Source organism: Vombatus ursinus, unplaced genomic scaffold, assembly GCF_900497805.2.
Source record: "Vombatus ursinus unplaced genomic scaffold, bare-nosed wombat genome assembly UNPS02015255.1, whole genome shotgun sequence".
In the NCBI taxonomy this organism is placed as follows: domain Eukaryota; kingdom Metazoa; phylum Chordata; class Mammalia; order Diprotodontia; family Vombatidae; genus Vombatus; species Vombatus ursinus.
Genome location: NW_020955033.1, coordinates 24,182,069 through 24,206,956, shown reverse-complemented (window position 1 = coordinate 24,206,956; position 24,888 = coordinate 24,182,069). Strand labels below are relative to the sequence as shown.

Here is a 24,888-nt window from a genome sequence, read left to right as displayed (position 1 = left end):
TGAAACCCAGAATAACCAGGGAGATCTCTTGGGTAAAAGACATAATAATGTGTTTCAGAGTTATATATAAATTATTTTTTAGTTATTCACATCATGACTTATCCTCTACTTGTGCAAATAAACAAATTTAATTGTAGTTGTCTTTATAGAATTATGAATCAGGAGCAAGGACACAATAGATATTATGCTGAAAACTAATGAATTTCAGTAGGCTTTCTTCAAAGACTATGCAGAAAGTAACATGGATCTTTCTTTTAAAAATGAAGAAACTTAGGAAGTTGCTGGAATTTTTTTCACTGTATGCACTTGTGTCACCATCTAGTGGCAGACAGACAAATCACTATCCTGCACTATGACAAGGCATTATGATTTCATCTGTATAGGTATAGCTTTACAGAAGCAGAGCAGCCCCTTAACCCCTTTATAAATTGTTTAAGGGGTTGCTTTGGCCAAAAATATCATCGGCTTGTGGACAGCTTTCTGATGATGAGCTTCTCCAACCTGACTTCTCTTGACAGATCTTTTAGAACTAAATTCTTAACCTGAAGTCCATGCACAGATTTTTGGGAATCCATGAACATAGATAAGGAAAAAAAATACATCTTTATTTCCACTAACCTCTAATTCAAAATTAGCATTTCTTTCAATTATTTAAAAACATTATTCTAAGAAGTGAAACATTGGCTTTACTAGTCTGACAGAGAGGGTTCCATGACAAAACAAAGGTTAACCCCACAGTAAACATAACAGTTTGTCGGCAGGCTAATTCATAAAGATCGCCAGTTAAAACTTTCTAGTGCTTGCACACTACCAGCTTGTCCCTAGAGAATTTAAAGTCACCTCCACATTGGAATAAGGCTTTAGTGGATACAGCAGGTAGATGCTAAATTAAAAATCAAAGACGTAGTTTTTTGAAGGAACTTCAGTTGTATCAACCCTTCTTTTTAATACCAGGCAGGATTGTACTTAAACGTAACATTTTAAACTGACACAAATTTATTAGGACACTATCTGAACCATTTTAAATGCATGCAAACATGCAGTAAAGCAGATTATACCAATTTCCTTTGTTAGAAAATTCTTCTTTGGATGTATTATAAATTCCTCTGGTTCATTTTTCCCTTATTGAGGATTATTATGTAACTTCTAAAAAAAATTGCATTTGTGTGTATTCCTCCTCTTCTGAACATTTGTATTGCTATTACTATGAACCTAAAACATTTGGTTGCAAAGAATATTGTGAACATTTTGAGCCAGCTAAATTATTTGAATGAGATTAACTCTGTTCAATTCATTAAATATTTATTAAGCACCTGGTGTATTTCTCCAGTGAATCTGTATTGATTTAACTGTAAGTTTGTAATGTTGGCTTTTTTCAGTGAAACTGAATTGTTATAGGACCAAGTATTTTAAAACTGCATTCTGGTTGTAACTAAAGTTCCCCTCCTCCAGTCCCTTAAAAAATTACTTCAGAAAAAAAAAATTAAAAGAAATAACTTCAGGTATTGCTATTTTCTAGACTATGTATTCCAGTAGATGAAATAGGATTTAGGTCCTCTTTCAGATAACAATATATAAAATATTATCATGTGTACTTTTGATAAGACAAAAAATGGAAAGATATAAGCTAGTCATACAGATGAAATACTAACCTATAAGTCTCAGAAAATCAGTTTATTCAGGCAGTGATTTGTGCTTTTGCTGTGCCACCTTACAGTTTGTTATTATCAGTTATGAAATGAAGATACTGCATTTTTATAGGCTTATGAAAATTTCTCTAGTAAAACCATATTTTTAATGCATTTGACTTTTCTCATGTTTTCTTTAATCTTTTATAAAAAGTTTCATATATGTGTTTTGTTTTTCCAGAATTAGCAAAAGGTCTAAAATCTTCAACTCACCTGCAGCAAAACCACTATGAAAGTGAGATTCTTGTAGCAGACACGTGTGATCAAACATTATCACCTATGACCAGTAAGAATAACGTTGGATTATTTAATAATACAGGGTTGTTGTTGGGTTTTTTTTTGTAAACTTCTTTAAATTAGGAGAAGTCATGTTTATTTTATGTATTATCTAATTATATAGGAAACACTCAACTAATTGAATTGTTTAGAGAATGGGGTGTTTTATAGTTTTCTGATGAATTTAAATTTGACATATTAAGCACTATAACCCTTTCTTTTCCAGCTTTTGTTAAAAAGTCTAGCTAGAATATGTTTGTACATTCTCCTGCCTCACTCAATGAAGTATGCAGAATACTACTTAAAATTTCTTTTATTTTTCTGTTATTATCCTGAAGGTATTATAGAGACAGCAATAGCAAAAAAAAAAAAATCCCCTTACCTTTTAGATTTAATGTATTTGGGAGAAATTTTTATTTAAGTGACATGATAAGCATCAATAATAACTATTAAATAGGCCTGTAAAAGATTTGTATGAATCTATATTGGGCTCCAAAAACTGCTTTAAAAAAATAAATCTTGGGTAGCAAGTGTCTTATTAATCTTCTCCTAAAATCAGAATGCATTAAAAAAATTCAAGTTCATTGTTTTTTAGTTTATTGTAATTATTAGATCATGTTGCCTTGTAATTTTTTCATTCAAATAGGAGATTTAAAGTGTTTGGAAATGGTCATTTAAACATTTCTCTTGATGTATCATTTGTAGTCTCAGTTTACTTAGCAAACTTTTTTAAATAATAAAAACAAACTTGTGATCAACTCATTTCTAAGTTATTCCAAATTAGTAGTCTGTATTAATGAGGCTTGATTCTCTCCAGTGGTCTCTCTAAAGTGATTACATAGCTCCTTGGTGGGAGTGGGGAGAACCACAGCCTAATTTGAAAGGTCAGCCAGGTAGAAGGTGAGAAGATAAATCATTTCTCATCCTTGCTTATAATAGCCAACCATGAAGCTTGTTTCCAATGTACCCATGCCCACCCTATCCCTACATTCTTCCCTCTTCCTTCTCTTCCTGTACAACCTCTCAGCATCTCTCCCTGAGTAGCTTGTTGGCCCCACAGGTCTTTTATAACCTAAACTAGTTAGGCGTCTCTTCAGATACCACTGGGAAGATCTGGACCTATTCTCTATCCCTCAGATCACCTCATTGCTGAGGCAGGAGTCCTTTAGAAAGCAGTCTCTGTTCTTTGGGGCAATAATCAGTAAGATCCATTCCTTCTCATTTTCATTTTGAGGATGGGACAGAGTAAGTAGATAAATTACATTATCTTTCCACCCAAATCCATGGATCTTCCAAACTTCTCTGTTATTATCAAGGACTTTTGAATAATTATTTATAAAATATGCCAGTATATAGTGTAAGGCAGCTATATTATTTGAATATCCTTTATTCAGTTACATATCCGTAGTCAATAAGGAAAGACTTTCAACCTTCAAGAGTATTTCTCCATTTGGAACAAATCTCTGATTATAAAGAGGTCAAGGGAAGGAAGCTCCTTTTATGGTCAGCTTGTGTTCTTATAAATTTGACTTAGTTCTCTATGTATTTGAGAAATTGGGTCTTTATCAGAGATGCTTGCTGTAAAGATTGTTTCCTAGCTTTCTGCTTTCCTTCTAATCTTGGTTGTATTGGTTTTTGTGCAAAAGCTTTTTAGTTTAATGTAATCAAAATCATCTATTTTGCATTTCATAATGCTGTATCTCTTTTTAGTCATGTCTTCCTTTTTCTATAGATCTGACAGTTAGACTAATATCTTGCTCTTCTCATTTGCTTGTGCCATGCAGGAGTGGGGAACCTACGGTCTCAAAGCCACATGTGGCCCTCTAGGTCCTCAAGTGCAGCCCTTTGACTGAATTCAAAGGATCCCCACCCCTGGCTTATGGTGTCACACCCTTCATGTCTAGATCATGTACCCATTTTTTCCCAGCAGTTTTTGTCAAGTAGTGAGTTCTTATCCCAAAGCCTGGAATCTTTAGGTTTATCAAACACTAGATTACTGTTGAGTTTACTGTGTCTTGTGTACCTAATCTATTCCACTGATTTACCACTCTTTTTCTTAGCTAGTACCAAATAGTTTTGATGATTACTTCTTTATAATATAGTTTGAGATCTGGTATTGCTAGGCCCTTTCCTTTGTATTTTTTTTTCATTAATTCCCTTGATATTCTTGACCTCTTGTTCTTCCAGATGAATATTGTTGTTTTTTCTAGCTCTATAAAATAAAATTTTTGGTAGTTTGATGTGGCATTGAATAAGTAAATTAATTTAGATAGAATTGTCATTTTTATTATATTGGCTCAGGCTACCCATGGGCAATTGATATTTTTCCAGTTGTTTAGATCTAACTTTATTTGTGTGAAAAGTGTTTTGTAATTGTGTTCCTATAGCTCCTGGGTTTTTCTTGGCAAGTAGTCTCCTGAGTATTTTATATTGTTTACAGTTATTTTAATTGGAATTTCTCTTTCTCTTTCTTGCTGTTGGGCTTTGTTGGTAGTATATAGAAATGCTGATGATTTATGTGGGTTTATCTTATGTCCTGCAGCTTTACTAAAGTTGTTAATTATTTCAAGCAGTTTTTTAGCTGGTTCTCTCGGATTTTCTAAGCATACCATCGTATCATCTGTGGAGAATGATAGTTTTGTTTCCTCATTGCTTATTCTAATTTCTTTGATTTCTTTTTCTTTTCTTATTCCTATAACTAGCATTTCTAGTACTGTATGAAATAATACTGATGATAATGGACATCTTTGCTTCACCCCTGATTGTGTTGGGAAGGCTTCTAGCTTATCCCCATTACATATACTGCTTGCTGATAGTTTTAGATTGATACTGCTTATCTTTTAAAAGAATGCTCCTTTTTTATTCCTATGCTTTCTAGTGTTTTTAATTGGAATGGGTGCTGCATTTTGTCAGAAACTTTTCCAGCATCTGTTCAAATAATCATTATTTCTGTTGGTTTTGTTATTGATATGGTCAATTATGTTGATAGTTTTCCTAATATTGAACCAACCCTGCATTCCTGTTATAAATCCTACCTGGTCATAGTGTATAATCCTTGTTATTGCTGTAATTGCCTTACTAGTATTTTGTTCAAAGTTTTTACATTGATATTCATTAGGGAAATTGGTCTATAATTTTCTTTCTCTGTATTAGTTTTTCCTGGTTTAGGTATGAGCAACGTACTTGTGTCATAAAAGGAGTTTGGTAGGACTCCTTCACCTATTTTTCAAAATAGTTTATATGTTATTGGAATTAATTATTCTTTAAATGTTTGGTAGACTTCACTTGTCAACCCATCTGGCCCTGGGGATTTTTCCTTAGGGAGTTCATTGATGGCTTGTTTTATTTCTTTTTTTAAGATGGGGTTATTTACTTTATTTCTTGATCTGCTAAATCTGGCTAATTTATATTTTTGTAAATATTCATTGATTTCACTCAGGTTATCAGATTTATTGGCATATAATTGGACAAAATATTTCTTAATGATTGCTTTAATTTCTTCTTCATTAGTGGTGATTTCATCCTTCCATTTTTGATACTAAATACTTGGTTTTCTTCTTTTTTTAATCAAATTAACAAATGACTTATCTATTTTATTGGTTTTTTCATAAAAACCAGCTCCTAGTCTTATTTACTATCTCAAAAGTTTTGTTTATTTTTACTTCCAGTTTTATCAATCTCACCTTTGATTTTTCAGAATTTCCAATTTGGTGTTCAATTGGGGATTTTTAATTTATTCTTCTAGTTTTTTTAGTTGCATGCCCAATTCATTGATCTGTTCTTTCTCTGTTTTGTTGACATGAGAATTTAGGAAAATCAAATTTCCCCTAAGTACTGCTTTGGCTGTATCCCATAAATTTTGGGATGTTGTGTCACTGTCATCATTCTCTTCAATGAAATTATTGGTTGTTCCTATAATTTTGTTGACTCACTTATTTTTCAGGATTAGATTATTTAGTTTCCAATTTAGTTTCCAATTATTTAGTTTCCAATTTAATCTATCTTTCCACTGTCCTTTATTGAATGTAATTTTTATTGCATTATGATCGGAAAAGGATGCATATTTTTGCTTTTCTACATTTGATTTTGAGGTTTTTATGCTCCAATACATGGTCAGTTTTTGTGCAGGTACCATGTGCTGCTGAGAAAAAGGTATATTCCTTTCTGTTTCCATTCAGTTTTCTCCAAAGGTCTGTCATATCTAACTTTTCTAATCTTCTATTCACCTCCTTATTTTCTTTCTTGTTTATTTTTTGGTTGGATTTATCAAGTTCTGAGAGGAGACAGTTGTCAGTCCCCTACTATTATACTTTTCTCTATTTCTTCCTGTAACTCACTTAACTTCTCTTTTAAGAATATAGATGCTATATAGATGTATATATGTTTAGTATTGATATTACTTCATTGCCTATGGTACCTTTTAGCAAGATATAGTTTCCTTCTTTATCTCTTTTAATCAGGTCTGTTTTTTGCTTTTGCTCTGAGATCAGGATTGCTATCCTTGCTTTTTTTACTTCAACTAGAGCATAATAGATTCTGCTCCAGCCCCTTACTTTTGCTCTGTGTATGTTTCTCTGCTTCAAGTGTGTTTCTTGTGAACAACATATTGTAGGATTCTGGTTTTTAATCTACTGTGCTATCCACTTCTCTTTTATGGGAGAGCATATCCCATTCATTTTCACAGTTGTGATTACTATGTATTTCCCTCCATCCTGTTTTTCCTCCTGTTTTTCTTCTGTCTCCTTTCACCCTTTCCCTTCTCGACAGTGTTTTGCTTATGTCTACCACCTACCCCAGTATGCTCTCTCTTCTGTCATTTTCCCCCTCCCCTCCTTTATTTAAACTTCTTTCCTCCTACTTTCCTATCAGGTAAGATAGATTTCTATATTCAACTGATTGTGTATATTATTCCTCTTTGAGCCAATACTGATGAGAGTGAGGTTCAAGCGATGCCTGTCACCCACCCTCCCAACTTTCCCTCCACCCTAATAGGTTTTTTGCACCTCTTCATGGGGAATAATATACCCCATTCTACCTCTCCCTTCCTTCTGTCCCCAGCATACTCCTCTTTCTTATCCCTTAATTATTTTTTATGTCATTCTCTCAAATTCACCTTATATCTGTACCCTCTGTCTACGTTTATTCCTTCTAGGTGTACTATCAGTGGTACAATTTTTAAGAATTGCAAGTATCATCTTCCCATGTAGGCATGTAAATAGTTCAGCTGCATTGAATCCTCTATGTTTTCTTTTCCCTTTTTCCTTTGTTAAGCTTCTCTTGGGTTTTGAGATAACGTTTTTTGTTCAGTTCTGGTCTTCTCCTTATGAAAGCTTGAAATCCTTCTATTTCACTGAATGACCATTTTTTCCCTTGAAGTATTATACTTAATTTCCTCAGGTAGGTGATTCTTGGCTGTAATCCTAACTCCTTTGCCTTCCAGACTATCATGTTCCATGACCTCTGATCCTTTAATGTTGTACCTGTTAAGTCCTGTGTGATCCTCATTGTGATTCCCCAATATTTGAATTGTTTCTTTTTGGCTACTTGCAGTGTTTTTTCCTTGACCTGTTAGTTCTGAAATTTGGCTATAATGTTGTTTGGAGTTTTTATTTTGGGATCTCTTTCCTGAGATAATTGGTGGATTCTTCTATTGCCTGTTTTGCCTTCTGGTTCCAGGATATCAGGGCAGTTTTCCTTGATAATTTTTTGAAAGATGCTGTCCAGGTCTGCCTTTTAATTATGGCATTCAGGTAGTCTATTGATTCTGGTATTGTCTCTCCTGGATCTGTTGTCCAGGTCAGTTGTTTTTCCAGTGAGGTATTTTACATTTTCTTCTCTTTTTTCATTCTTTTGAATGTTTGATTGATTCTTGATTTCTCATAGAATCATTAGCTTCCACTTGCCCAATTATAACTTTTAAGGAGTTATTTTCCTCAGTTAGCTTTTATATTTCCTTTTCCATTGGCCACTTGTACTTTTTGAATAGTTGTTTTCTTCAGTGGATTTCTGTATCTCCTTTTCCATTTGTCCAGTTGTACTTTTTAAGCAACTGCTTTCTTTTTTCTAAACTATTGACTCTTTTCTCATAATTCTCTTGTATCATGTTCATTTCTTTTCCCAATTTTTCTTTTACCTCTCTTATATGATTTTTAAGCTTCTTTTTGAGCTCTTCCAATGAGTTCTTTCTGGGCTTGAGACTACTTCCTATTTTCCTTTGAGACTTTTCCCATAGGTGTTTTGACATTGTTGTCTTCTTCTGAGTTTGTGTCTTCATCTTCCCTGTCACTATAATAAATTTCTATGGTCAGATTCTTTTTTGTTTGTTTTTGCTTATCTTTTTTGGCCTCTTTCCTGTCTTTTAAATTTGAGCTTTCCTCCTGGAGTGGAAGGGACACTGTCTCAGGCTTCTTTTTTTTTTTGGTTAGGCAATGGGGTTAAGTGACTTGCCCAGTGTCACACAGCTAGTGAGTGTTATGTGTCTGAGGCCAGATTTGAACTCAGGTCCGCCTGAATCCAGGGCTGGAGCTCTATCTACTGCGCCACCTATCTGCCCCTCTCAGGCTTCTTGTACTAGAGGCTGCAGGCCCTAGTAGTTTATTTACTTCATGATTCACTGAAGTTTCCCTGAGGCCCACAGGAGATCCTTGTGTCAGGTGTTGCACTAAGGGGGTGGGGTGGGGAGTGACTGGCACTACTAGAAACCATAGGGATCTGGCAACTTACCTGGTGCTGAGCCAGGGTCCTAGTGCCTGGTGTCTGGCGTGAGGTAATGCTAGTGGAGTATTTCTGAGTTTACCTGGGGCTACACTGAAGCATGTGACAGTCTGGTCACTGGAAGCTGCCTGTTTGCGCAGGGGTTCTCAGAACTTGATGCTGAGGTACATGGGGATCCTGATGTTGGCATTTGCCTGCTCCATCACACTGGGGTTCAGATTCCCCCATTGGTTTGCTCAGGTGGGGCTTGCTGGCTACCTGGAACGCTTCCTGCTTGGACTGTGTTCCCCTTTTACCCAAGTGAGACAGACCCTTTCTGCCAATCTTTCAAGTTTCTTAGGTTAAAAGATCGTTTTACCCCCACTTTTTGCTGCTTATTCTTTTCCAGGATTTGTTTTCAGGCTCTATTTTATGTTTGTTTGGAGGTGAATATGGAAGAGTTACTATGATTTACTGGTTACTCCGCCATCTTGGCTCCTGGAAGTCTTTGGAGGAGTTTTTAAATGTGCTTGGTTACCAGTGCAGCACTGAAACTGTCCATCTATTATCCTTCACCCTCCTGATACCCACCTGCTTTTTAGATCACCACCATAACTTCTTTAGAAATTGTGTGCATAGTTTTGTGTTTTTAAACTTTTTGTTTCAAAGAATAGCTTGAATGCTTGAAAGTTCTGGACAATTTCTCAGCTTATTCTCTTCCTTCTTTTCAGTTCTGTATGTAATTCATTGTCCAACTGCAGCATCTGAAATCTACTTAAAGATATGCTCAATGAGCTGCGTATCCAATAACATTTCGCATTCTGAGCAATAAATATTTTTCATCCATTTGGTTTTTCTTTGGAATAGTCTTCAACTGAATTAAATGGTCACATTGAATTGAAATGAATTGAAACTGCTCATTTAGCACTGGAAGGAAATAGATTCATTTAAGTTGACACTTTAGATTGCAAAAGGAAAAAGGAATTCACTATTTTGAAGAATTTAGGGGTTTTACATAAGAGGCTTTAAGTTGTGATTTGATAGCAATCTTGTTTGATGAATGAGATAAGCTTATCTAGTATAAGCTATATAGTCTTATTTTAGGATAATTTTGCATTAAACATCAACTCCCTCTCCCACCCCTAACTTTTTAAAAACAAACTTTATGCCCTTTTATGAACTGCCGTCTTGTGCATAGTAATCTTCATGTTAACCTCTCTACTAGGATGTGCTCTACTTTTATAATAACATAACTATATATTCACTTGCATATGCTTTTTTTAAAACTTAGATATCCAGGATACCAACAGTTATCCCATCGAGAAATCATCTTTTAACTTAGCTGCAGTTGTTGCTGAAACACTTGGACTTGGTGTTCAAGAAGAATCTGTAAGTAATATATCTGTCTTGATAAGTATGATGACTAAATTGAGCTTAGAGAAAAATATTTTTCCAAGTCCTAAGACCTTCATGTTTAGGCCAATAATGCATCAAAGGACTCAACCATCACCCAGATTTTGGTCCAGCAATGAAGTGATGAGGGCCTGCACCAGGGTGGTGGCAATATCAGGAGAAAAAGGAATGTGCGGGAGAGAGGTTAGGAAGGTGAAATATTAGGAATATAAAATTGATAGGACTTCAACACCTACTTGTATATCAGGGTGATTGACCTGTCAGAGGCTACAGAGAAGTCAAGAAGGATGTGGATTGAGAAAAGACATTTAATTTGGGAATTAAGAGATCATTGGTTACTTTGTAGAATGCAGTTTTAGTTGAATTATGAGTGAAGAAGAGAATGAGAGGAAACTAAGTAGAAGCACCTATTGTAGATGGTCTTCTCAAGGAGTTTAGTCACAAAAGGAAGGAGAGATAGAGGAGATAACTGGAGTTAAAGGATGATAGCAGGGATGGGTGGATCAAGTGAGCATATTTTTGAAAATAGGGAAAACATGGGCATTTTATAGACAAAAGAGAAGTAGTTAGTAGGATGGGAAAGATGGGTGATTAGCGAGAAAGTAGAAATGAGAGGGAGGGCAGTCTGCTAGAGAAGATTGAGTGGAATGGGATCACTTGGGCATGTAGAGGCTTGGTAATGAGAAGGGCCACCTCTTCATGTGATGGAGTCATTCAAAGGGGTGATCAAGGAGGTAATACCAGAAAGCATTGAGATTATGTAGCATAAATTTTTAATGGATCCAGCTGGCTTAGTTTCATGATTTTCTCCAACTTTGTTCAGTAGCATGTGAGTAAGAGTAAAGGCAGCAGATGGTGAGAGTAATCCAAGGCTGGAGTTTGGCAAGGCAAGATGTTAAAATAGGGTGAAGGGTTACAGGATCTGTCGGAGAAAAGAGGGCTGACTAGATTTGAACTGTTTCACCAACAGGTTAAGATTTGCTAGGATAAAGAGTGTAGCCAGCAGGGGTCATCAATGGCTTGGGAAAGGACTGAAGGGCAGAAGGACCAGAGGTAGCAGTGAGGTCAGAAAAACAGAATTTGGAGCCAGAAAGAAGTAGAGGCAGATTAACAACCGAGTATGATCAGATAAAGAAATTTCAGAGTTCTTGAACATGAAAGTAGAACCCTTGTGAGTGATAGCAGTATGACCATCTTGGTGTGTAGCTGTAATGGAGTAGAGTGCAAGTAGGTCATGAAAAATAAGTAAGTTGAGGAATTGGCAGTTTAGGGTATTTGAGAAGTATCATTATGTCCATTAAAGTCCCCTCATGTGAGGAGCAGGAGTTGAGGAGGAGATTGAAATTGTTGAGGAAGGAAGGAGAGTATCTTATTGGTCGCTAGACAACGGCCCTCAGAATCTTGACTGAGTAATAAATCTGGATTGCATGAACTTCAAAGGAGGAGAGATTACTGAGTCGTTGAGGGAGAGCCTGGAAATGGTGATAGGGAGGAGGGGTATTCCAGCATCTCCACCTCAGCCATTGAGATACGGATGTGAGTGAAAGTACAACCTGTGCTAAAAGAGTAGCCAAGGAAGCTGTGTCATAAGGACAGAGCCAGGTCTCAGTGAGTACAAGAAGATAAGTGAATGAGAAAGAAAAGGTATCAGATGAAACTAATGTGTTTTCTATGAAGCAGGCATTCCAGAGAGCATGGTGGAAGAAGTGAGTAACTTTAGAGTGGAACGTTAGGGGAGGAGGGTTTTGTTTGAGGTGGCTAAACATAAGGGAGTAGACAGTGGAGGATGAAGAATATGGTTTGAACAGTAGCATTTAGGAGTTCAGAGTCACTGGAATGGGGAAGTATGATAGGTATGTTATTCATTAAGGAGTGAGTTCAGGTAGGTTATCATAAGAGTTGTAGGAGCCCTAGAATGCAAGGAATGGTTTGTTTGTGAGGCAGGTAAAGGCAAGGCAATGCCTGTGGAGCTGACTGGGTCTTTTCAGTGTTCTTTAGACTGAGGATAACTTAGTCGCTCATTACTTAGAGTTGCCAGAGATGGTGGTGTCCACTACAACTTTTCTTGTCCCAGTAAACACTAGATCTGAACCTTCAAGGTTTGACCAAACCATTCTTTTGGTCACTGGGTGGTTGGGGTTTGAGAGGAGGTAGAATTTGCCTTAATTTAGTTTCTTTTTTCAAGCAGGTTTCCCCCCACTCCCCCCATATTGTTTTCCATGGGAGTAGAAAGATTTGGGTTCTTCAGGCTGAGTGAAGAGTTTTCTTTCAATGTAGGATGATATTATATTGCTTTATATAATAAAGTTGCGTACCTGTAGAGTTGTATACAAATTAAAATTTTTTTAAAATGAGTAACATTTTCCCATTGAAATATTTCTTCATTATACTTTGAATTCATCCCAAATTTAACTTTAAATTTATTTTCACTATTTAGTAAATTTTGATTTTTGTATATTATCTTATATTGAAATATATCTCTATAAAATTGTCAACTTTGAGTTTCATTTTTTGACTTCTTATTTTATTACAATTACACATACTATATATAAGATAACTATGTATGTATCACATATGCATTTTCTTTTGAAGGACTCTCAAAGTGCTTTGAATCCTCTCAATGAAGAGCTGCATCATCAAGAGGAAGCAGAGCCAAAGAAACAACCTTTTCAGGAATTCACAGAAAATAATGAAGACGGTTTGAGGTGATTTGGGGGGATTTTTTAAAAAATCCAGAAATAAAGTGTCTTTAAAGCAGAGATTACATGATCATTGATTTAGAATTGTAATGGTTCTTATTGGTCATCTGGTAGAATCCCTTCATTTCATAGATGTGAGAAGTTCAGTGTTAGCAGTGTAGTTTGTAGAATTTTTGTAATGGATGTTCTCTCCAGTTTTTTTTTATATTGTACTTTTTGCATTATACAAGGAGTGAGAGAGTAATTTAAGTAATATATTTACTTCTGTCAGGACTTGAAATTCACTATTCCCAGGTAACTTTTTCCTTCTTTTAAAGGATCCAATCTTTCTTATCAGAAAAGCAATCTATATTTTCAAATAATGTGCCAAAATTGAATTATCTCCCACCTCAGATTTTGCCATACCACTTTATAACTGTACTTTCAATGATACTTTTTATTGTTGTTACATGCATACATATCTTCCCTACTAGACTCTAACTTTAATGAGAAGAAAGACTATATTTTATGCTTCTTCTTATCCCTAGTACTTGCTTTGCATCTATAAAGTAATTAGATTTTTGTTAGATAAATGAATGAGTATTACCTAGGCATAGTAGAGAAAGCAGGATAGAGTCAGGGATTTTTGGAATCCCATATCTTGAATTTGCTAGCTTTATGAATATAGACAAGTAACTTACTCTCTTAGCCTCAGTTTACTCATCTGCAAAATGAGACAAATATAATAGGACTTACCTTCTAGGGTTTTTGTGATAATTGGATGAGATAAATATATGTAAAATGCTTTCCAAGCCTCAAACCTCTCAATAAGTTTATTCTTATTATTAATGGGCTTAATTTAAGGCCATGGGTTTTTGTTGTTTGTTTTTTGCCCATTTGGCTGATAAAAAGTACAATGTACCTACCCAGTCACTGCATTCCACCTATACTGTTATTAATTCTTCTCTTAGCATCCTAGACTACTACTAGTAGGTAAACAAGAAATCACTGTCAAAGATTTTGGATTGACACGCTTTTTGATAGATAAACTATTGTTTTTGGTCACTGTCTTTTCATCATAATTTTAGCATGTTTCGCTGTCCAGATCATTGCTTGTTTCCTCAGTAATAGGCAGAACATTTCACTACTTCTCTTTCAGATTTTCAAATTCCTCTCCAAAGACTCCACCAGAAGTTGACTGGGCTGCTCGGGCATCTTCTCCTGTTTTTGGGGCTGCTTCTAATGTGAAAAATGGCTTAGGCTTGAATACAAGCTCATCCCCTTCTCTTTTAGAGGCTGGGAAAAAATCCCATCTAAAAACAAATTCCCTCAGCAATACTTCTCATTCTAGACCACAGAAACCTAGATCAAAATCTGAAGACACCAGCCATATTACATGCCTTAATCTTGGTTCTCAAGAAAGCACTGTTATTGATCATTCTTCTTCCATTAAGCAAATGCTTGTAAGAAAGAGTACAAATGAATCAATAAGTACACAAGTTGAGACTGATAATCCAAAAGATGAAGCTACTGAAAAAAATGATCTTTTTGTGCCATTGAAACCACTGGGAGGCAGAGGAGCCAAAAGGAAGAAGACTGAAGAAAGTGAACATTGCTTCCAGACCTCTTTTGATAAAGAAAATGCTTTTCCTTTCCGAGGAGATAGTCATCCTTCCATCAATGGAGACTCTGTAATGGATAAGCCCCTGGATCTATCCGATCGATTTTCTGCTATCCACCGTCAAGAAAAAAGCCAAGGAAACGAGGTTTGTAAAAACCAGTTTAGGCAAATGGCTCTTCAGGATGCTTTGAAACCCATTCTGAAGGGCTCTTCCTCTAGGCGCACAAACTTAAATGGGAGCTACATAATAAGCAGAGAGTCCCACAAGGACCTCTGTTTCCAGGAATATATCTTCCTGTCCCACAGTAAATCATCCCCAGGTCAAAAAATACAGCTACAAATAAAAGAAGACAATCCTACCTTCAGAGTCTCTCTGCTTCCCCATAAAAGTCTGGAGTCAGAGTGTCTTTTTGATGACCTGAAGATATATTGTTGTGCTAGGTGTACAGGGATTTGTTTTCTAATTAATGTTTGTGAATTCCTCTCAGGTGCTAATACTGTCATCTGTTCTTAGGTTACTGGTGGTTATGAGCCAATAAAAATGAAAGGCAGGATGGGACATGGAGATTGTGAACTTGCTTCAGTTCTTCAGTTAAATCCTTGTAGAGTAACTAAAGCACAGGCTTTACGAGATAATCAAGGTATGTGTATGTTATCCACAGTACATTTTCAGTTTCTTTTTAAAAAAATCATTAAAATGAATGTAAATTTTGACTGAAATTACAAGAAACTTTTATTAAATGCATTTGCATCTCATTTCTTACATTTGAAATGTTAGTTTTTTTAATGATATTTTGTTTCGGTGCAAGACTCTTCCTAACAAAATCCACCACAAAGTACATTTCCTGAAAATACTGAAACAAAGTTGCCTAATAGCTTGATGAAATGTTATATTGCATACTTGTTCATTTTCACCAATATCATCCTTTCCATGATATTCCTGTTCCTTTCTTATACTTTCTCAATTGAACAACAAGCAGTTTTTGAGCACCTACTAAGTGCCTCAGTAGGAACAGAATAGTTCCCAGCCTGAGGAAACTTACATTCTTTTCAGAGAAAGAGAATCTAAACTACTGATTAAATGGAAAATATATGTAAAGGGACTTGGAGGGCAGGAGGGAGCACTAGCAACTTGGGAATTCCAGCTAGGCATCCTTTATGAGCTGGCACTTGATGAAGAGGGAGTGTGTTCCAGTCATGGGTGACAGTCTGCAAAAAAACATGGTGGTAGAAGGATGGAATGTTGTTTGGGGAAAACAACAAAAAGGCAGGTTCATCTGGAATGTACATGAAGTAAAGGTAGACTGAAGCCAAATTGTGAAGGGCTGCAGAAGCCAAATGAAAGAATGGGTATTTTATTCTAGAGACAAAAAGGAGACACAGGAGTTTCTTGAGCAGTAGGAAGAAACGGGTAGACCTGTGACTCAACCTGTGTCAAGTCTCCCTTTGCCACCTAATTTTAGTAATTTCTTCTAGTAAGAGAGAGGTTGAACTAGATTCTCCACGGTAAAAAAATTCAGGACACTAAGATAGATTCTGGCTTTACCAAACTCCAGTCTATAGTTTAGCTCTTTAGGGTGAGGTTACTATGTTACCAACTTTACACACATATATTAAATATGCTGGTTTTAAAAAGTGATATAAATTCATAATTCAGGTTTTAATTATGAATTTTTTCTTCTGTAAGATAAATCATCCTTAGAAAATATCCAGTGGAGTATAGATCCAGCAGCAGATCTTTCTCAATATAAAATGGATATTACTGTAATAGATACAAAGGTAAGTTAATGAAATAAAGGCACGTTTGCTTCTTTCTAGTCTATTAGAAAGAGTACTCATCTCTACAACTGTGATTCTTCTACTGATTGACTGTGTGACCATGTAAACCCACTTTCTCATTCCCAAGGGTTCAGTTATCATCTCTATGTAAGTATCTCTGTCTGTATATCCAGTCCTAATTTTTTTCAGAGCTACAATCCCATATTAATATCCACCTGATAGATATGTATATCTAGATTGTCATAACGAGCATTTCTAAAACAGAATTGATTTGTTTTCTGTTGAGGGCACCAACATCTTTCTAGTCACTTATTTTTGCACATTTGGAGTCGTCCTTGGCTCTTCGCATTCCCTCTTCTTCCTCCTCCCACATGCCCTATCCAGTCAGAAGCCAGCTCTCATCAGTTCTACTTTTCACACACAGTTCTACAATATCTCCCACCTCTATCCCCTTCTCTCCATAATTCAGTTTATTATCACCTTACATACACCATTCAAACACCCTCCTAGCTGAACTCCTTGCTTCTAGATTTTGCTCCTTTCAGTCCATCTCCTACACAGCTGCCAAAATAATTTGTGATGATATCACTCTGCTTAAGAACTTTTGATGGCCTTTGTCTCTTTGATAAAATAACTTTTATAAAATAAAAACTCTTTTATTTGACATTTAAATTTTTAATACTTTGATTCCACCCTTGGCTTTCAGAATTGGGGACTCTGTATGGTATAATGAAAAGAGTACTGTCTCTGGAGTTAGGGGACCTGGGTTCAAATGTTGCCTCTGATGATTACCTGTATCACCTTGCACAAACCACGTAACATCCTTAGGCCTCAGTTTCCTCATCTGTAACATGGAATTAGATGGCTCATGAAGTAGTGTCTTTCAGCTATACATCTTTGATCCTAGGACTTATTTTTGCCTTACTGTCCTTCATGTACTCTGTTCCAACCAAACTTGTTTACTTGACACTTTGGGACCTTGGAACTGAGGAGCAGAGAGGTTAAGGACTGAGAATTGAACCTAGGTCCTCTGATTTCAAATCCAGCACCCTCTTCTATTCCAAAATGCGATTGCTAAAACTTGGTATTTCTTCCCCTACTTCCAACTGCTTTTGTGCAAGCTATCCCTCATGCCTGGCATGCATCTCTTAAACCATTTCTTAGAATCTTTATCTTCCTTCAAGACCCAATTCAGTGTCATAACCTGTGGGAAAACTTTCCTGCTTACCCTAGTTCAAGGGTTCTTAACCTGGGTCCATGAACTTTTTTTTAGACTTTTTGATAACCACCTTTCAGTATAATTCTTTTGAAATCCTATTTTATTTTATGCATTGAAAAACATTAATCTGAGAACAACTCCATCAGTTTCACCAAATGACCAAAGGGGCCTATAACACAATAAGATTAAAAACCCCTACCCTCCTTATTAATGCTCTCTCCTCAAATTCTCTTACCTACTTATCTGAGTACATGTTCTCTTCACCAGTAGAGTGAAGTGCTTTTTGAAGCAGGGATAGTTTTTCATTTTTTGTCTTTATATCCTCATCATCTATAATACAGAACAAATTTAATAAATATTTGTTCATTGAATGAATTTCTTAAATGGGAAAATGACCTAATTCGTGCTATTTCTATGAGTTAAACTGGGTGACATGTGAAAGAATAATTTCAATGTGTTAAGAATCCCTGTGTTGAAAAAGCATCAATGTAGCTTTGAAGTGAAATATTGGCATAGAGTCCTTGAGTTGGAGTCAAGAGCCCTGAGCTTATATCCCACCTAAGACATCACTTATGTCACCTTGGGGAAGTCACTACCATTTCAGGATTGTAGTTGCCTCATTTCGTAGGGTTATGGATTTAAAGCTGGCAAAGATTATCTGACAGACATCATCGAGTTCAACTCTCTTATGTTATAAAAGAGAAAATGGAAGCCCAGAGAGGTTGTGAATTGTCCAGGGTCACATAGGTGTTAGGACTGGCATTTGAACCCTGGCCTTCTGACTCCAAATCAGTGTTCCCCATGCTACAACATGGGAAAAGAATATATCCATTACCTACTTCACAGGGTTGTTGCAAATTAAGTACCCTGTAAGATTTACAGTGACATATAAATAAACTATTATAATTAGGTCATGAAGCAGCAATTTTAGAAAAAATTACTTTCACTAGTTTGCAAGATAAACTTGTTGATAGTATTTTAACTCTTTTAGTTGACTAGTATTAAATTCTGCAAATACAAAAGCTCAAAGTAAAAATCAAGAATGAAAAATTTTTATCATTTTGTTTTATACTTGGGTTTTGTGTCATTTAAGAAATTATTTTTAGGTTTGTAAAAGTTTATATGATTATTTTAGTTAGTAGAGAAATTTTTAAAAAAATAAAGAAAAGTAGGTTATATTCACTATCTTCTTGCTGCCCTTACAGCTACCAGATTTTGAGGTAAATGAGAAAGGAGAAGGCAAGAGAACCGTAGGTTTTTACTAGTAAAAGGCATCTTTTAAATTAATAGATACCAATTACTCATAAAAGCCCTATGGGGCTTTATTCTCTTATGAGTTGATAAACAACATCTTTGTCATAAATGTAAGCTATGTATGTTATTTCACAAGTTTTTAAAAGATAATTAATGAAAATGCAAATTTTTTTATATTTATTCAGGATGGTAGTCAATCAAGATTAGGAGGCGAGACTGTGGACATGGACTGTACATTGATTAGTGAAACTGTGCTTTTAAAAATCAAGAAGCAAGAGCAGAAGGGAGAGAAAAGTCCAAGTAAGGTTTGATTGGGGGTGGTGGGGAATGGGATGGGGCAGCATAAAAAAGACAGTTGCATTCATGTTGCTTAATCACAGGACAATAGAATTTGAGCTGAAAGGAACCATAAATCATCATCTCTAGTCAGCATATTTTACAAATGAAGAAAAATTGACCACATCACTATAAACCTTTTTTCTGTTTTCTTTTGGTTTATGTATTCTCTCAGTCATATCCAAAAGAAAATTTTGGGGAGATTTCATCAAAGAAATACGTTTGAACCTAAAATTATTGTATTGCTTGTTGTGAAGTTACTCAAAGCTTTTTGAATAATTCAAAAAGATCTGTAAAACTGACTCAACATGTATTAGAAGCATATGTTTTTTGTGGATTAAAGCAATATAAAATTCCTTTTTTAAAAAGCCTGATAGGGAAGAGAACAAACATTTATTAAGCACCTACTGTGTGAGGTAGAGGCAAAGTGCCCTAACAACGAGTTAATGTCTATGGCCAGATTTAAACTAAAGTCTTCCTCATTCCAGGCCACACGCTCTAGCCACTGTGCCATTTGCAAGTGAGCCCAACATTCTAAGGAAGGTGCTGCATTCCTTTATCTTTCTCCAGTTACATTTTCCTACTTCTCTAGAAAAGAAGAATGGCTAGATTAGAAGTCTCCAAATTCTGTGGTGGAGTTAATTAACTCCTCACCTGAAATATTTTAATCGTTTGGAATGGATGAGATAGGAAGAGTGGTGATCACTACATTTTTCCTTGTACATCACTGCCATTTCAGCAAGTGAGTCATTAAGAGGACAATATGGCCAAAAGTCACTGCTACCATCATCACCATAGCTTCTCTCACTCAAAGGCACCCAAACATCTGAAATTGAAACAGAAGGAGACCTGTACTGCTTGAACCCATATTCATGCCCTACTTTGATATGTTGGTAAGGAACTTAAGGATACCTATTAGTAGAGCTACTGAGCTATTAATAACTTGTTGGAGGGCACAGAAGCTAGATCAGATTTGACGTGATTCCCTATTTCTGTCTTCTCCTTATGGCAGGAAAAACAAGCAACTGGAGTCTTGCTTAGATTCCATGTTCCCTCATGTCTCACATTATCTCCCCAAACCATCTACCTGAGCATGTCGGAATTTGTAATTTATAACATTTGCTTATGTCTACAGCTCCCTATCTCCTGCTAGAGAATAGCCAAGTATGTATGATATCTGATATCTAACTGCCTGGAGCAGAAGGCTCAGTAACTGTTTAAAATTTTTGATTTAAAGGCTGATTATTTAATCAGAGAAGAAGAGAGTTTTCAGAATATATCCGTTCAGATTTTAAATGATCATTTTGGCTGTGTCATGTTAAAATACTACTAGATAACTGTGTAGTTGCAAAAAGGTGAATTCTAGGACTGGTAGATGGAAGCTTCAGGGAGGTAAATTTTTATGTGATATAAGGAAGACCTTTCCAGCGGGAATTGTTCAACAGCCAAAAATAGACATCTTAAGTATTAAGCTGACCATCATTGGAAATGTTTAAACTGTGACTGTAAGAGGTAACATACACAGGAAATTTTTACGTTTGTTTTTTGGGGTTTTGTTTTTTTGGAGACAATCGAGGTTAAGTGACTTGCCCAGGGTCACACGGCTAGTAAGTGTCTGAGTCTGGACCTGAACTCGGGTCCTCTTAACTCCAGGGCCAGTGCTCTATTCACTGCACCACCTAGCTGCCCAGAAATTCTTACATTTTGGTGGAAGATTAACTTTGGTACTCTCTAAGGTCTCTTCTAATAATAAGATTTAATAATTATATTACTTGATAGTGATAATATGAATGCATGTTTAAACAACAGCAATTTTCATGATTTCATGTATCAAACGTATCTTTAGAACAAAAATATGTCCAACTTATTTAAAGTTTGTTGTTGTTCATTCATGTGACTTGGTTTATCCAACTGGGATTTTCCTGGAAAAGACACTGTCATGGTTTGCCATTTCCTTCTCCAGCTCATTTTACACATGAGGAAACTGAGGCAAACAGGCTTAGTTGACTTGCCTAGGGTTACACAGCTAATAAATGTCAGAGGCCAGATTTGAATTCAGGTCTTCCTGACTCCAGGCCTGGATCAAGGGAACGTCGCTTCCCTTGTTCAAAATTAGACCAGGCCTTATTCTCCATCCAGTAGTATATTTTGGTGCCACTTTAGGTAGGATATTAAAGAACATTTTTAACATTAGGCATCTGCCAGGATCTCAGTTGGCCTTGTCTGGAAATTTCACGCATGGTTACTTTTGGCTTTTTTGTTGAATAGGGGCTACCTAAGAAATGTTGTCATGAGTCAACTGTATTTGAATTGGAAATAGAACAATTTGGGCAGTTTTCTTTTCTTCTTTTTTTTTCTTATAAAATGTGACTTCAAAAAATTTTTTATAACTAAACCATGTCTACACTTAAAATAATTTTTTTGAGGATGATAAGCTAATTTGAAGAGAATCTTCTAAATCACTAATAATTAGAGAACTGCAAATTATAACACACTGAGGTACCACCTCACTCCTATCAGATTGGCTAACATATCAGAAAATGAAAATGACAGATACTGGAGGAAATAAGGAAAAGCAGGGACCCTAATGCATTGTTGGTGAAGTTGTAAACTGGTCCAGCCATTTTGGGGGGCAGCTAGGTGGTGCAGTCCATAGAGTGCTGGGCCTTGAAGTCAGGAAGATTCATCTTCCTAAGTTTGAATCTGACAGACACTTAGTAGCTGTGTGACCCTAGGCAAGTCTCTCTCTCTCTTTTTGTTTTTTTGTGAGGCAGCTGGGGTTAAGTGACTTGCCCAGAGTCACAACAGCTAGTAAGTGTTATGTGTCTGAAGCTGTATTTGAACTCAGGTCCTCCTGATTCCAGGGCTGGTGCTCTATCCACTGTGCCACCTAGCAGCCCCCTGGGCAAGTCTCTTAACCCTGTTTGCCTTGGTTCCTTATCTGTAAAATGAGCTGGAGAAGGAAATGACAAACCACTCTAGTATCTTTGCCAAGAAAACCCCAAATGGGGTCACAAAGAGTGGGATATGACTGAAACAGCTGAACAACAGCAACCAGCCATTTTAGAGAATAGTTTGGAAAAAGGCTATAAAACTCTGCATATCTTTGACCTAGCAATATCAATATCACTCTTAGGTCCATACTCTAAAGATATAAAAGGAAAAAGGGACCCATAAGTACAAAAATATTTATGGCAGCTCTTTTTGTGGTGGCAAAGAATTGGAAACTGAGGGGATGCCTGTCAATTGAGGAATGGCTGAACAGGTTGTGATATATGATTGTGATGGAATACTACTGAAATGATGAGCAAGATGGTTTCAGAAAAACCTGGGAAGATTTCTATGAGCTGATGCAAAGTGAAGTGAACAGAACCAGGAGAATGTTGTACACAAGTAACAGCAATATTGTAACACTGATCAACTATGAAAGACTAAGCTACTCTGATCAATGCAGTGACCCACAACAGTTTCAGAGGACTCACAATGAAAAATGCTATCCACCTCCAGAGTGAGAGCTGATGAACTCTGAGTACAGATTGAAACATATTTTCTTTCTCTTTATTTTTCTTTTTTCTTTCTTCTACAACATGGAAATGTGAAAATATGTTTCTTGCCTTCTCACTTGGGTGGGAGAGGGGCAAGAGAGAAGGAGAGAATTTGGAAATAAGATAAAGTTTAACCATCCACATTAAAAAATAAAGGATGAAAAAATTCATGTTACCTCAACTCTGGCAAACAGCTGTACAGCAAATAGCCTTTTTATTCAGTCAGCATGCGTATCTTAAACAGGAGCTGAACAGGGACAATGAACTAGGCCCAGAATTGAGAATTGAAACTGGAATATAGTGCTTTTAATGATTCCAAATTGTTTGCTGATAAAAATTACTGCCATTAATATTAATATTAAATGACTACAAATCATGGAATTATCATTATAATTTCAAGAGAATTAACTTTACAATTAAGCTAGAGGGCAATAGAAAGCTACAAGATGAGCACAGGGGTTTTAGCATGGTATTAGCCGTGCTTTGTGTACAGAAATTGGTATAAAATATGTTATGTTATGTAGCAAGAATTTTAGACAATAGAGAGGGCAGTTTATTTAATATATTGGACCCCCAAGAAAATAAATGAACAGGAGAAAATCTTCTGATACCTTGGAGTGATTTCTGTATGAAAGATCTCTGGGAAAACATGCTAAGAAGACTTGGAGAGAGTATCTAACTTCATGAAAATCTCAAATCTACCAACATGCATTGGGCAAGAGCTAATAGTTTAAAACTTGAATGGGGACTTCTGATGCCAAGATGGTAGCCAACAGTGAGACCCCCACACAAACCCTGGGGCCTACCAGCAGAGAGACCCTGTTTCCATAGCAACTCAGCAGCAGAGTCCCAACCCTGGGGCAGACCAGGAACAAGATCCCTCTTCTAGGACCAGCCACCAGAAAGACTCTTACAATAGCAACCCAGAAGAAAGGCCCCACCCTTGGAGCAGGCCAGCAGCTAAACCCCACACCCAAGTGAGGCCCCACCTTCCCCACCTTCCAGTACAAGCCAGAAGGGTAGTTTACCCTCTAGTGAAAGCAAGCACCTAAGCCCTAAAGCCCAATGAAAGCCAGCAGTAAGACCCTGAGCTTCAGTACAGAAAGCTTGGGACATTGCAGGACCAGAGCCCAAGTCACATAAAAACACCAAGTCATAAAAAAGGCAGAAAAAATGAGCAAAAAAGAAGTTGACTATAGAAGGTTACTATGGTGCCAAGGAGGATCAAGGTATAAACTTAGAAGAAGACAAAGTGTCAAAATAGCTATATGTGAAGCATCAAAGAAAAAAATGTAATTTAGTCTTAGGCCAAAAAAGAATTCCTAAAAGAGCTTTAAAAAGCAAATTAGATAAGTAGAAGAAAATATGGGAAAAGAAATGAGAGTAATGCAAGATAATGGAAAAGAGTCAGTAGTGTGGGAAAAGATAACAAAAAGTTATTGAGGAAAATAACTCCCTAAGAAATAGAATTGGCCAAATGGAAAAAGAAGCTCAAAAACTCAGTGAAAAATATAATTTCTTAAAAATTAGAATTGAGCAAGTAGAAGTTAATGACTATGAGACATCAAGATACAATACAAATAAAATCAAAAAAGTAAAATATGTGGAAAAACAACTGACCTAGAAAATAGATCTAGGAGAGATAATATAAGAATTATTGGACTACCTGGAAGCCATGATCAAAAAAAAAAAGAAAAAAAAAATCCTGAACAATGTCTTTCAAGAAATTATCAAAGAAAATTAGCCTAGTCAACGCTGTGAAGATTCTAAGTATAGGGAAGGTGTCAACCTGCCTTGGTGGAATTTCCCTTTCTGGGAGTTCCCTAACGCAGTGAGATCAGAAGTCCAAACCTTAGCCCTGAAGTGTTAAATAAATTAGTGCTAAATAAATTAGAGCTATTATGGGTGCTATATTTATTGCTGCGATATAGTAGAACCAGAGGGCAAAATAGAAATTGAAAGAATCCACAGATCCCCCCTACCGAAAGAGATCCCAAAATGAAAACTCCCAGGAATATCATGATCAAATTCCAGAGCTTACAGATCAAGGAGAAAGCACTGCAAGCAGCCAAAAAGAAACCATTCAAATATCACGGAGCAACAGTCAAGATTACGTAGGATTTGGCAGCTTCCACATTAAAGAACTGGAGGGCTTAGAATGTGATATACCAGGAGGCAAAGGAGTTAGGATTACAACCAAGAATCAACTACCCAGCAAAATTGAATATAATTTTTCAGGGAAGAAAAGGATATTTAACAAAATAGAGGATTTTCCAGCATTCCTAATGAAAAGACCAGAGCTGAATTAAAAATTTGACCTCCAAAGGTAAGACTTAAGGGAAATATAAAAATGAAACGAAAGAGAAAACCTAAGAAAATCACTAAG

The 24,888-nt window shown here is 36.2% G+C and overlaps 1 protein-coding gene across 3 annotated transcripts in view; it reads left to right on the top strand.

Annotated features, from left to right (window-relative positions):
- LOC114031944 (DNA endonuclease RBBP8-like) overlaps positions 1-24,888 on the top strand; it is a 122,035-nt gene that overhangs the window by 78,470 nt on the left and 18,677 nt on the right. For all 3 annotated transcript variants that reach the window (XM_027847164.1, XM_027847162.1, XM_027847163.1), the window contains exons 8-14: positions 1,870-1,974; positions 9,949-10,046; positions 12,663-12,775; positions 13,908-14,514; positions 14,884-15,010; positions 16,057-16,148; positions 18,807-18,921. In XM_027847164.1, coding sequence (XP_027702965.1) covers positions 1,870-1,974; positions 9,949-10,046; positions 12,663-12,775; positions 13,908-14,514; positions 14,884-15,010; positions 16,057-16,148; positions 18,807-18,921 — 1,257 coding nt within the window. The remainder of the gene's footprint in view (positions 1-1,869; positions 1,975-9,948; positions 10,047-12,662; positions 12,776-13,907; positions 14,515-14,883; positions 15,011-16,056; positions 16,149-18,806; positions 18,922-24,888) is intronic.